This window comes from Melanotaenia boesemani, chromosome 5, assembly GCF_017639745.1.
Source record: "Melanotaenia boesemani isolate fMelBoe1 chromosome 5, fMelBoe1.pri, whole genome shotgun sequence".
Taxonomy (NCBI): Eukaryota; Metazoa; Chordata; class Actinopteri; order Atheriniformes; family Melanotaeniidae; genus Melanotaenia; species Melanotaenia boesemani.
The window spans coordinates 18400640-18415087 of record NC_055686.1 but is presented as its reverse complement, the minus strand read 5'-3'; the positions used below and the strand labels follow the sequence as shown (position 1 = coordinate 18415087).

The 14448-nt window shown below is 37.3% G+C and overlaps 1 protein-coding gene across 1 annotated transcript in view; it reads left to right on the top strand.

Moving 5' to 3' along the window:
- LOC121640653 (receptor-type tyrosine-protein phosphatase delta-like) overlaps positions 1 to 12795 on the top strand; it is a 113616-nt gene extending 100821 nt beyond the window's left edge. Inside the window, exons 30-38 of the mRNA XM_041986456.1 lie at positions 1246 to 1365; positions 1472 to 1626; positions 6200 to 6485; positions 7306 to 7484; positions 7611 to 7737; positions 7926 to 8051; positions 8937 to 9091; positions 9265 to 9400; positions 9540 to 12795. Coding sequence (XP_041842390.1) covers positions 1246 to 1365; positions 1472 to 1626; positions 6200 to 6485; positions 7306 to 7484; positions 7611 to 7737; positions 7926 to 8051; positions 8937 to 9091; positions 9265 to 9400; positions 9540 to 9608 — 1353 coding nt within the window. The 3' untranslated portion in view covers positions 9609 to 12795. The remainder of the gene's footprint in view (positions 1 to 1245; positions 1366 to 1471; positions 1627 to 6199; positions 6486 to 7305; positions 7485 to 7610; positions 7738 to 7925; positions 8052 to 8936; positions 9092 to 9264; positions 9401 to 9539) is intronic.
- The last annotated feature ends 1653 nt before the right edge of the window (positions 12796 to 14448 follow it).

Here is a 14448-nt window from a genome sequence, read left to right as displayed (position 1 = left end):
CTCCCCAGCAGTACTCAGGCAGGACTTACTAGTTCTTAAAGGTTAACGTGATCAAAAGTCACAGTTTCTGTCAAACATCTTGCAGTGTTTTCACTGAGCATTCAAAGGCTTACTCATAGACCGAAAGCTGTAACGCATACAAGTGTGTACTGACCTTCACACTTGCATGCATTTTTCAAGAGCGTGTCTTTTCCATGACTGGAGTGCCGACTCCATCTAAAAAGCAGGTTTCACTCAGTTTCCATAAAATCTGCAAAGCAAATATATTTCTTTGTCATGATTTGATAGGTAAATGAGATCCGTGTCGCCAGGTGTCTGATTTACTGAGTGGATACTGTGGGATGTTAGTATGATTTGTGGCTGTTCCCCTGATTATTTCATACTAATACAATGACATTTGTAGCTCATAATGTGCTTTTGCTCCTGCTGACAGCCTGGGACTTTCATACTAATCAGTGCTGAGAAGCATTTATGCTGCCTTTGTATGTTTTGGATATATAAAGCTCAACTATTTGCAAGTAAACACTACTACGAGTGATTTCATTAGTCCTGGTGTCACACACACTGTACTGCCTTTTGATGAAAATGCAATGGCAGCTGCTATGAAACTGATATTAGTGGATGACACACCCTTTGCCCACCAGACTAAAATACTCATACCTGTTTATTTTGTTTTAAAGCTCAATATAGAAAAATGCCATAAGATATGCTGAGAAGTATGCAAATATTCACACGTGAAATATACTCTAAAAATCACATAATATGTAGTAAAAAAATCCTATACAAACCTAATTATTTCCTCTGCTACCCTAGTAGTACCTCTTTTTTGTTAGCTAAGCAGTAACACCACAATTGAAAAGTGTTTTATAGGCCGTTTAGTGGAAAATAGCTGTAGATTCAAGTAGCAATAAAGCTGAGACGATTATATGACTGGACATTGTGCTTACATTTGTAATTATAGAGTATGTCAGGACAATTAATAGCACTGCTAGCTGTATACAAATATTGCGGGCCATTTCATTGATTAGAAAATTAAACTCAGTCAGCAGGAATAAGGAGGATTTCAACATTCATTTTGCCATTATTTGACTTGGTGGAGTGCAGCCTTCATGCTTAGTGTTCAAATAGCAAATACATTGTAGACGTGCATCATTTTCCACTTTATTTCACTCTAACTATGGGGCAGAAAGCATTTCTAAATGCTTGTTCAGATGTGGTCTAATTTGACATTTCTCTCCACTGCAGGTTAAATGTGATCAATACTGGCCCACAAGAGGGACAGAGACATACGGACTCATCCAAGTAACACTGCTAGACACAGTAGAGTTGGCCACCTACTGTGTCAGGACATTTGCACTTTTTAAAGTAGGGATTTAACTTTATACAATGCACTTCTCCAGCACTACCTCAAATGTCAGATGGTTGATGCAAAATGTGTTTGTCACTAACCTTCCTACTTCTCCACATTCAGAATGGCTCCAGTGAGAAGAGAGAGGTAAGGCAGTTCCAGTTCACTGCCTGGCCAGACCATGGGGTACCAGAGCACCCCACTCCATTCCTGGCCTTTCTGAGACGGGTGAAAGCTTGCAATCCTCCAGATGCAGGGCCCATGGTGGTGCACTGCAGGTAAGAAACAACAGGGTTTTGCAAAAACATCTTGAAGCATGAAATTGATTTCTTTTTTTCCCTCTCCATTTCCTGTAACGGATATTTGAATACATATGGAAAAACATGACATATCCTCAGTCATTTAGATGTTCATAGTTGAGTCTATTTACTGACAATATCTCTAAAAAGAAAATATACTTCAGCCTTCTGTTGCACAAACAAGTCAGCCCACTAGCTTTCATAGAGGCCACTTAAAATAACCCAGTGATTTAAAAATGCACCAGTGTCATTTTTCTTAGCAAACTTAAAAATATCTTCCCACACATTGACACACTGACCTCTTGTATTCCTCGTTCCACCTCTAACATATCGCACATCACCGATCCACAAGTCCTTGGCTTATATCTTAGACCAGTACATCCAGTAAAAACAAACTTTCAGAGCAACTTCAGATTCCAAAGCTGCATAAGCTGCCAGGCTCCCAACTGAGAGCACAAATACATAACAGAGACTTCTGTTCTGGCTTGTCTTAACTCAGGGAGTCATCAGAGGCTCTGCACAGAAAAAAGTGGCAAAGGGAGGAGAAGAACTTTAAAGAAGAGCTGCAACACTCAGCATTACAGATACAAACTTTTGTCAGAAAGTCACAAAAAGAGAAGGGGGATTATGGAAAACTTAGAATTACCACATGCTGGAGTTAATTAGTGCTAGTTGGCGAATCACTTCAAAAAAAAAAAAAAAAAAAACTATGAAAAAAAAGGAGGAATTAATGTCACAAAGCAGATTGGGGCTTTTGAATTCCTCTGGCTTCCCATCAGATACAGTCATGTCCATGCTCCAAATCCTTCAACAGGCATTTCCTAATTTCATGTTCCACCACCATTTTAAATAGAGCGGGAATTATATTTACATATTTGCATTATATGACAAAATATGTGTGTTGGGGTGAAGCTGTAAAGATAAGAATATTTGGTGCTGTAGAAATCAGGGCAGATTTTTATTTTGCACATTTATAACACCTATAAGAAATCTGTAGGAAAGCAGATTGTAAAAGCCAACAACAGACTTTACACAAATGTCTTAATGAGAGTCATACGAGGGAATATTTAAAACTTTTTAAAATAAAAACATTTGACATGGTTCCTACCTAATTAATTTACATCAACTGCTGCTATTTTTGGATACTCAATTTATCACCTTTATTCCATACAAAACAAAACTTTTCACACTGTAAAATAACAAATATCAAATAATGTCCCAATTTAATCCACCATTCCAAATAGTAAAGAAAAAATAAAATAAAAACTAATGCATACACTAATGCAAAATCATTAACATGGGATTAATCGATGGTTAATGCATTCCCATCCATCAAAACACGTGCAGGTGTTTTGTTTTGTTTTTATTTAAAAAAAAAAAAAAATCTGCATTGTAGACATTTTATTAAATCCTGTTCCAGGACAATTCCTATTGTTTCACTCACCCTTAAGTCAGTGTCTGTTTACTCTTCTAGCTGAAGGGCTTTGCAGTCATTGTGAAGTCCTACAGGAGTTCAAAAGGACAAGATTGAATACTTTAGAGAGCACTGGCCTCTCTCAGCCACCCAAAAGGATAACATTTGATAGAGCACAAAGGTTTAAAGTATTTCAGCTGCTTTAGCTCAGCAATATCTCCCCCAATAACTACATGTGTTGTAGGAAACGGCAAAATCATGGACATAGTTTTTCTTGGGATTTCTGTCAGGCACCTACTTCAGTGCACAATTGGATTTATTTTGGATTTCAGGAGATTAAATTATGTTATACTGTAGGTTTGCTTTGACAAGACTTTATGGACTCTGATTGGTGCAAAAAGGAACCGCTAATGAAATCCATTATACCATAAGGAGTAAATGTAGACAATATACCTCACCTGACTGCACCCAGCTGTGTTTAAAAAATCTAAATAAAAAATATATATAAAAAAAATTAGACATTTTGTATGTAACCAAGGCTTCATAAGACCAAGAGGTTTCAGTTTATGCTGATAATAAATCTGGTTGGAATTTGTCAATACTGGCTTCCTTACAATCACAGACCTAATACAGCATAAAATTCCAGTCTCATGGGCAGGTTTAGGAACATGAGAGAACATTTCCCCCAGAGGACAAGATTAAACATGGTTGCTTCTTTTCCATTAAGCTGTACAGAGTCACCACCACCTCCAAGGTGCCAAATTACAGTAGCGATTCCAATGCAGTTAGGTATATTCATGGTTTAATAAAGGGAGGGATAGGCATACTGATTTTTTTCCTGTGAAAATGAAAGAGAAAGAAAAAACTCATACCCTCCATCGGGTTACGGCTAATCCAAAACAAACAAAACCGGTTTAAAATTTGAAGATTCCACATTTTTACATTTCCAAAAATTTTATTTAATTTCTGCATTTGCAAAGTATTCATACATGCCACACACTAGGATTATTTACAACATTAATAGCAACCAAATTTTCCTGGTGAGTAAGTGCATGTGTGCTTGTTTTATAGGCAGAGTAGCAAAAATAGTGACAGGCTGGTTGACAGCTAGAGATTTTGTAACAATACATGTGTAATTGCTTTCACTGCTTTATCTTCACCGGACCCATAGCAGCTGTGTTTTACACAGAATTTTCTCTCCCATCCCTTATTCCCTAAACTCTTGCAAAGCATATTAGCCTGACACTTAGTGTGTGTCTATGTCCCAAGCAGCTGGTTTTGACTGGCTGAAAAGCCAGTGTCAGGTCATTAGTGTAGTCAGTCCGCCAGCTCTCCTTCAGCTGTCAAATGTACTGACAGCTTTCTGCACCATCTCACTCCACCACACGCACACACAACATAATTTGTCAATAAAGGGACATTACACATGTTCCTCACCATTTCCTTGTCTAACATGTAGAAAAGAAATAAATAAAAACCTGCAGCTTAGCCATCATAAAACTAATTCAAGAACTGCTCAACTTCAAGATAGGTGCCAGTTTCTTCAGCTGCATAATACAATTCTACCTTCCATTTCCTCTCCTCCCTCTCCTCCCTTCCCATTCGCCATCTCCCTCTGTCTCCATCTATTTATCTGCTGTGCTGTCTCTCTGTCACTTACTCTCTTGCAGGTCATCACTCTCCCACTTTCAGGTCTGCACTGTAAAATGTTTTCAGATTGGAAACAGCTGGGGTAAAGGAGGAAATCTCAAGTTTCTGTATCCTGTCCACAAAGTCTAAAGTGTTTTCAGACCTGAGAGTGATTCATTCTTTAAATATCCTAGGGGCACTTTTACATTTCTTTGTACCCCAGTTCCCTTCTTCACTTTTAATTCACCCTAAAAGAGAGAGAGGGAAAAAAGAAAAAAAAGAAAAAGAAGAAAAAAAAACATAAAGGTCCCACACAGCCAGTGTAAACCATTTTCAGGTTGATCATCAAATCATTTGCTAAAGCCAACAACTCCCTTATGTGTCTTTATTCCACTTGCAGCTGCACAGTTCCAGTGCAGCATGGCACATTAACCAGATTTGGCCCTTGGGGACAACTTCATTGCCTCTTGAGTTTCCCTTCTAAACCCTTACTCTGTTCCTCGAAGCAAATGAAAAACAAATGCCTCTTCAGAAGGAGGAGGCACACGAGCATGGTTCACACCTCATAGGCATGTCAGCTTAATGAATTGAATAACCTATTTACTTTTAAGTGTCAAGTGCAAGTCAAGTCAAGCTTTGTGGAACATAGGAGGACAGTTAATAAACACAATTTAATACAACCCTGTTGCCCTACAGTAAATAAATTGTCATCAGAAAGCATCTTCTGTGCTGAGCCATGCACTATTAAAACATGTAATGTGCAGGGGTGAGCATTTCTAAATTGTCAGCAGTCTGTGGAATGAGCTACATTTATACAACATGTCTCATTCTGACTTGCAAGGAGAGGTCAAAGTGAAACTATAAAACATTTCCCCCCCTTTGCCAGAGTAATGTTTTGTTCTTTTTTCTGTTTTTTTTCCCCACACATTAATGAAAAAATATGCCAGTGCAAATCTTGCTGAAGAGACCTGCCTTTCAGTGCCTCTTAATAAGCTCTTATGCCATTTAGGTGCACTGTGCTAATCTAATGGCCTTAATTGTAGTCAGGTGTACTTCTCAGACATTGCCGGGCACATTAACAGGGCCATGGGAAAAGATGTTTCTCTCCAATTTGCAGCTGTGTATCACATTTTCTGTAGTGGCACTTTTCAGAACCATGAGATAAAGGTTAAATGTTGATGTTGCATAAGTGATTAGTTCTGATCAGGTGGAGAGCACAGGTGAGGTCTGGAGGCAAAAAGCTAGATTGCAAAGCCAGTTTTAAGCCTGCTAAAAGCTGAGAGCTAACCCTTCTTTGGAACAGTGCCACTTCAGATTCAATTATACTCTAAATGAAATGGCTCATTTTGCAGTGACAAACTTTGTAGTGTTCAACTTTTGTCCTCATAAAATTTCATCAAGCGTTCAGATGCATCGTGTGCATTCGCTGTTGCGATAAAGCTTGTGAGCAAGACTGTAAATATATATATATGCAAGTTTTTAATAAAACTTTTTTTTTTGTGGCTACAGTGCTGGGGTGGGACGCACAGGTTGCTTCATCGTGATTGACGCCATGCTTGAACGTATCAAGCACGAGAAGACTGCAGACATCTACGGGCATGTAACACTAATGCGTGCCCAACGCAACTACATGGTGCAGACAGAGGACCAGTACGTCTTCATACATGACGCCCTCCAGGAGGCTGTCAACTGCGGCACCACCGAAGTGCCCGCCAGAAACCTATACGCCTACATCCAGAAACTGACCCAGATAGAGGGTGGAGAGAATGTCACTGGCATGGAACTTGAGTTTAAGGTACAGACTTACCAGCATATTCTGCATATTGCAAACCACACCTAACAATGTTTTACCTCAACTTCTTTCCATATGTATATTTTCTGGCATCCTCTGTATTAAGTCACATTCAGGTTTCAATGTCATACCTCAAACCCTTTTCCAGTCACCATTAGGCTGACTAGACAGCATGGGGCCTGTGGTTTCCTCTCTATTCCATTTAGTTTGCTTGCTTGTGTAACTCAATATACGATAAATTCACCGTTTTTTGGTTTCCCCTACCATCCCCTCCCTAGAGTAACAAGGGTCTTAGTTTACATGAAAACGCCAAACACAGGTTTGCCCCACCGCAGAACAGTTTCCAGAACTTCTTGAGCAATAAAATCTGCATTTACAACCAACCTTATCCAGCAGTTTGCAGTCTGCGGTGTTGCTGTAAGCATGATATTGCTTTCCATGTCACGCACATGCTGCCTTGCTTTGCCATCAGAAATGAACAGGTTCGATTACACTGCACTACTGCCAAGTCAAGACTTGCAGGTGTATCCATGATCCAGTTTTTTCTTCATAAAATATTTCTTTTTGTTTTGAAGAAAAGAGCAATTTGGGCTAATTATCACTTTGATGCATGACCCATACTTTCCTACAAGATCATCTTTGTGTAGCTCATTATATTCCATACTCACATGTCATGCAATTGTTCAAGGTTTTCAGTTCTTAAGTTTCAGAAACATACCTCTTAATGGTAAAAAAAAAAAATAATAAAATGAAATCTTAATGTCAACACTTCTACCTGGAAGCACTATGCTAAAAGAAATCTTCTGATCTTTTCCCTGTTCAGCGTTTAGCTAATACTAAAGCCCATACGTCACGATTCATCAGTGCCAATCTCCCCTGCAACAAGTTCAAGAACCGCCTTGTTAACATAATGCCATACGAGTCCACACGAGTGTGTCTTCAGCCCATTCGAGGAGTTGAGGGTTCTGACTACATCAATGCCAGTTTCATTGATGGGTACAGGTAAGTACATATGTAACCAGAAAAACAATTAATTGGCTCAATATAATAGAAAAATATGGCATATTAAATTATCTATTTCCATGGTGATAGCATTACACCTTGTATCATGTGATTTGTTTCCTTAAGGCAACAGAAAGCTTACATTGCAACACAGGGACCACTGGCAGAGACCACAGAGGACTTCTGGAGAATGCTCTGGGAGCACAACTCCACTATTGTCGTCATGCTCACCAAGCTTAGAGAAATGGGCAGGGTACGGGTACTTCACTTATGACTTTGATTTTGCATCTTCATGTGTAAAACTGTAAGATTCTTTAGTTGAGTTTCTAAGATTCCCAGCAGCAGCAATTACTGAACGTACAAGAAGAAAACCTTTAAGAATTAGGACATTAAAGCTCATATAAAGGGAATGCTGTTGCTTACAGTGCTTTATTCCTCTAGGAAAAATGCCACCAGTACTGGCCAGCAGAGAGGTCGGCCAGATACCAGTACTTTGTGGTGGACCCTATGGCAGAGTATAACATGCCCCAGTATATCCTGAGAGAGTTCAAAGTGACTGATGCCAGGGTAAGCAGACATTGTTTCATGAAGCAACCTCTAAAAATCAAATCTTGTGGTAATGGAGCTCTAAAATACAAGTGTGGGTTGTGACCCATCCTTGAGTCATGGAGGATGATGACTGGATCACCATAAGGTCAGCAATTATATTCTAACTCCAACTTGAAGCCACACTGCTTTTTAACTTAAGGTCACTGGAACAGGGAATTTCCAAAGGCAGAAAAACCAACTGGTTATTTTAATGTCCCATATTACAATTTTTTAATCACATTTCATTTTAAATCCAAAGGAATAAAAATGTTTAAAGACTAACTAATTACCCAGGTTTATTCAGTCATCTTTGGTGAAGATTTTGGCATTCTTCTCACGTATTTGTTTATACCAAAATATGGCCTACAGTGTAAAAGAGACATACATGTAAATTTGTGGAAATTATGACACATGTCAGTGTGCATAAAAAAAAAAGAAACCAAAAAAAAAAATAAAAACAAGTTTGGTGCCGACAGCTCATAGCTGCCAGTTTTTTTAATTCCATCAAAGGCTTAGACAGATAAATGTTGCAGGCTGCATCCCTTTGTAGAGCACGTTACACTGTCTCGTCAATGGGATTGCTTTCCTTATCAAGGGGATACAACATCACTTAAGAAATGCACACCCCTCAAAGTCGACTCACTCATAGCACTCTCTCAAGGGAAGCACATCAAAGGAATAATCATCTTTAGTGATCACGTTAAATGCATTTAGGAAAGATGACTGGCATGTTTAATAATGCATTTTCTCTGATGCCACCTGTGTCTTGCATTTTCAAGAATGACACTTTGCAGCTCAAATCCAAACAAGACCTTTATCATTATAGTGTGGATTCCATTAGGTTTTTTTTTTCTCCCATTTCAGGATGGACAGTCACGAACAGTAAGGCAATTTCAGTTCACAGACTGGCCTGAACAAGGAGTGCCAAAATCAGGAGAGGGTTTCATCGATTTTATCGGCCAAGTACATAAAACAAAAGAGCAGTTTGGCCAAGATGGTCCCATCTCGGTCCACTGTAGGTAAGTGACAACCAGCTTTACAAAGCACTGTGCATTCTTGTAGGAAAAGTGAATCCTACTATCTTGAAATATCTAAAACAAAATTTGTATCAGCAGAACAAGAATCACACACAAAGTGTCTCTGGTCACAACATCAACCTCATTGTTTATGTTGATCTCTGCCTCTTACACAGCGCTGGCGTTGGTAGAACCGGGGTTTTCATCACCCTCAGCATCGTCTTGGAACGAATGAGATATGAGGGAGTAGTAGACATCTTTCAGACAGTGAAAATGCTCCGAACACAAAGACCAGCTATGGTGCAGACAGAGGTGAAGTGTTCTTCTTTTCTTGTTTTACCTAAACAGAACTTTATATGTGGTTTAGTTCTTTAGGTGTAAAACTGAATAATAATAATGAAATACATAAATACAACCAGTTTGCACTAATACTTTCTCTTTCTATTTTCAGGATCAATACCAGTTCTGCTACAGAGCTGGCTTGGAGTACTTGGGAAGCTTTGATCACTATGCAACGTAAAAGATCCGGTATTGAGAGAAAAAAAAGCAGAGGGCCCTTTGGAAAAAGATATCCCAGCGAGCCTCTCTTCTGAGCCATAAATTCCTGCTTGAGAAAGTACTCCTTAACTTTGCTAACAACTCATTAAGTGTTGGATGTGCGACATGACTGTCAAAAAAAAAAAAAAAAAATGAAAAAGATGATTCCCAGAGGACCAAGTATTTCTCAACCCCAGTAAAACCTTGCCTTGGCACAAAGTGAGGGAATCCTGACTTTTGAAGCATCATATGGAATTACCTTTTCTTTTGCTTCAAGGATTCATTTTGGGGCTCATAAAACTAAATGAAACCAACACAAAAAAGTAAATGAACAATAATGACATCGTCAGAAATGCATCAGTGATTATGAACCATTACGAGAGGCATCGGAAGCACACAAAATTGCGGGGGGAAAAAACTCAATGCACATTGTAAAAAAAAAAAAAAAAAAAAAGACAAAAAAAATCTGTTTCACAATCAAGTCCACATAGACAACCCATCGCAAAGGATGACAATGCTTGATCCACAAGAGCAGGACAGACTTAAAGTAATAATAAACACCCCTTTTCCCATCACAGTGTTCATCGTCCAAATTTGGGGGAGAGGGTAAAGTTAAAATGATCTATGAAATAAATAAAAATTATTGATTTAGTTTTATAGTTCTTTATTATACAGCTGATGTGCTTTTTTTTAACTGTGTGAATTTTCCTTTTTTACACAAACTTATCACTTGGTAAAAAGTGGTAATCGTACTTACATAAATGTTCTTTTTTTTTAAGCTGTAGAACTGTTCTAATGTATGTGCTGTTTTGCAGAGAGTCTCTTTGCTTTTTATTTCATTGTTGTCTCTCAGTTTGTTGCACAGGATAGAATTCACAATACCAAAATGTAACTTAGTTATTTTTTTTGGTCATAATGTTTTTCCTTTCTTTTTTTTTTTTTTTTTTGTCCATGTTCATATACATGGTAACTTAATCACTCCCATGAGATAAACTGGGGCTTTGTGGAATCAACAGGGATGAGCAAAGTATGAAGTTGCTGCTACAGATTATCTTAGTTCTTCCATGTTACAGTATTGATAAAGAGAAGCTGATGAATTGGACAAGAATATATAAAGATAAGGTTTATATTGTCAAATATATGTGAAATATGTATATCAACTATAAATATGATCTAAATATATTGATAAAGTATATAATTTATGAGTAAAAGTATATGAAACATGGGTTGTCCATGAAAGCTTTCAGAGTGAGAGTGGGGTACTGTGGGGGAAATGAAGAGATTTTTTTCACTGGAATGCACATCAGTAGGACAAAACTGTATTCTGATTCAGTGCATATTTTCTTGTGCAATAAATGTGTGTTTCAGGTAGGGTTTTATGTAGATATATTTTCACTCATGACATTATCCTCTGTCTCCCACACCCCCTCAACATCAGTTGCCAGTCAAAGCATCGCTGGTACATTTTTCAAGCTCTCACAGTTTCTAGCAGGTGTCAACATGCCCACATTTACACTCCCCACAATAGGGCAAGGTACAAAGACGTCACTTTCTTGTGGTTCTTTAAAGCATTCAATGGTAATGACTTTTTTTTATGTTTTTAATTTTGCATTTAGAGTGCCTTATATTTATGCCTGTTTTTATAATGTTTTATTTACCGTTAATGTATCCTTCGATTAATCTAGGCATCTAGTGTAAATGTAAATGTATAGTTTATTTACCTCTAGTATTCATTTGTCACATAATGAGATTATATATGCAAATAAGAACATTTCAGAGGTCATATTTTTCATTTGCAGTGGCCTTACTGTGGCTGAGTGAATTAGAACAAACCAGTTTATAAGTCACTGACCAAACAGTCAAAACAGCTACAATACGTATACTCTAGTACATTCAGATGGAGTCAGGGACTTCAGAATACTCAACCCAGATATACACAGCATGAGAGATCCATGTCTCTAAGTCAACTTTTAATAATAATAATGAGCGTTTAACCAATTGTTCCCAGAGTTGCATTTGATAACAGATTAGCTTAGCAAACTCAAATTCCAAAACAGATTTGGTAAAAGGATGCATAATGCACAGGTCATCACCGAAGGGTTTCTTCTTCATGCCTTTTGACAACATATGCGTCACAAGAGAGCAGATGCAGAGAGAAACAAATTTGTTCCGTTATCCTGACAATCCTATACAGCGTGCCATGTCCATTTTTTGTTTTCAAGTCAACAGGAGGAGGCAAAAATGAGTTAGGATTCATCACTAATCTCTCCATACCCTCTTTGATGGCTTTGTGGATGTGCATTCCAGGTGCTTTCTTTCCCTTGTTAATTTAAGCAGCAATGGGTTATTATTAACAAATTTCCTTATGTTTATCATAATTTTGATATATACAGTAAAAGTGCTATTATTTAACTTCATGGTGACTAATGTAACATTATTTTCAAGTCTCAGAACATGTTTATTTTCTCATCTTTTCTTTTTTTTTTTTAAATAGATTTTTCATATGCATGGGTGAAACATTGCAGAGTGGCCAAAGCTGGCCTGGTAGGAAGACTTGCACTTTCTCTATCTTTGTACTATGCACTGCCCTATTGATTCTAAACCCAATAATATATTACTTGAACCCATCTATAGAAAAAAAATTCTCCTGAAACGGTCACTTTGTGTGTATGTAAATAACACAAAAAAGGTATCAACCCTTGAAAAAGACAAAAAAAGAAAAAAAAAAAAAAGTTTGTGGGGGAAAAAAGAGCATCCATTCAGATGCCATGGTAACTCCAGCAGATGACTTCAGATAAATCTGTCCCCCAAACCATCTGTTCTTGTGGCTTTGCCATTCAAGCTTGGAGTGTCATTAACAGAAATAAACGTTGTGTTCTCTGCTCTCTATCTATCTCTCGTCTGGATGCATAGACTGAAAATTAAATAATGAAATTGTAAAAAAAAAAAAAAAAAAAAAAAAAAAAAAGGCTTGTTAAAAAGATCATACAATTACCTCTGATTAGTTGTAAGCGTAAAATGTTTTGGGTTTTTTTCTGAATGAAAGGAGTGCTTTTTATTTTCTTACTTAGGTTACATTGGTGACGAAAGAAGTCTGTACGAAAATCAGTTCTTTGCTGACACAAGTTCCATTTGTTATAAATGAATTCTATTAAAAAATGTCAGTGTTATGCATTGGTGTTTCACTTGTTTCTCTCCATCTCACTTTGACTTGAAAAGACTGATGAAGCTATTTTACCCCCTACTGGTCTGGGTCCAACACATTATCCAGTTTTTCTTGCGAAAGGGGAAGTTGAGCCTCTCCACATTGGAATAGATTTCCATTGCTCTGGTTTTTCTGTTACTGATGTCAGCTACAATGAATCATCCAAGGAACCTTTGACAAATGAAATGCAATGTTTTCAAAGCTTCTGTGTTTTATTTTATTTTTTTCTTTCTTACTTGAATTCTGGTCACCCTAGTGACTGGGGGTGCGTTCTGTAACTCAGAGTGGAAGCCTCAGTTCACCGGACGTGTCTTTAATGTTAATTCAGTTGTATGTTGCAGCACTGTAAACATTTTGCTGTACTTTCTTGCATTTCTTCTTTTTTTGTGTGTGTGGGTGTGGCTGTGAGAGTCTATATGTGTATGTTTGTTTGGTGTTTCCCATTTATGTGTGTTAATTACCAAAGTGATTAACTATACAGTTATGCAGTGACTCCATAAACAGAAATTTATACATATCATAAATTTCACGTGCCCATATCCATTTCTTTATATAGAAAAGCAATGTCTGCAGTCAATTTGACATACAGTTGTCAGGATTAATTAATATTAGCACATGTTTAAAGCACACAATCCACTTTATTAATGCTTCCTGATATAGGCATATTTCCATTAGTATTTTTTATTATTTATTCTTATTTTGCTTTTTATGTACAAAATTGGTACCCATTAAGTAACAGTGGCACAATAGAAAGAATCACAATGTCTGCATGACACAAAAAAGAGAAAACATACTTAGTATGTTTACATGACTGAATTAATATTAAGTTATTGTGTTTTACCAACCAAAACTGGGCTTTGCAAATGTCGCAAGTGCACTTTAAACTGAATTAACTCACCCAGATATTGTGTTAAGAACAACAACATTCCCTCCACAGAAATATGACCAACAATACTCCAACTAAACTTTTTGTCCAATGATCTCTTGCAGAGTAAGATAAAAGCACCATTTTTCCATACAGTCAATTTTCTTAGCATCAGGCATGCCGTTGTAAAACACTTAAGTACCATCCTTGGCATATATTCAGGGACAAGGATGATGGTGTCATTAAAAAGCCAGGTCTAACTATGACTTTAGTTCGACTCCGCTGTGAATGTCTGCTGTGTATTTTAGTTTAAAACAGGGTATTTTTCTAATCAATAACATAGATTACCAACCCTAATCAAGTAATGTTACTGTGTTAACACTGAACCAAGAAGTAAAAAAAGGAGGCTCTTTAAAAACCATGTTTTTAAAGTTAAAGAGCACTGTGTGCAGTGTTTTTCTTCTTTCTTATGAGGACATTCTGGTCAATAAAAATGCTTTTTGTGAGTTGCATTTGAGAAACGAACAAAAGTCAAACATAGCTGTTTTGCTCTGAGACGTGCATACCTCGTCACCTTGTAGAGTGCAGGTATAATATAAACAAATACTTACAATATCAGATTGTGTGAAGTGTAAAACAGTTTGTTCTTCTTTAAAATGTTAGCAATATGAGCATGACTATGCTTTTTAATTCAACCTTTCAAAAAATCAATTTCTTATACTATTTAGTAAATAATCAAGTTAGTTTAACTAG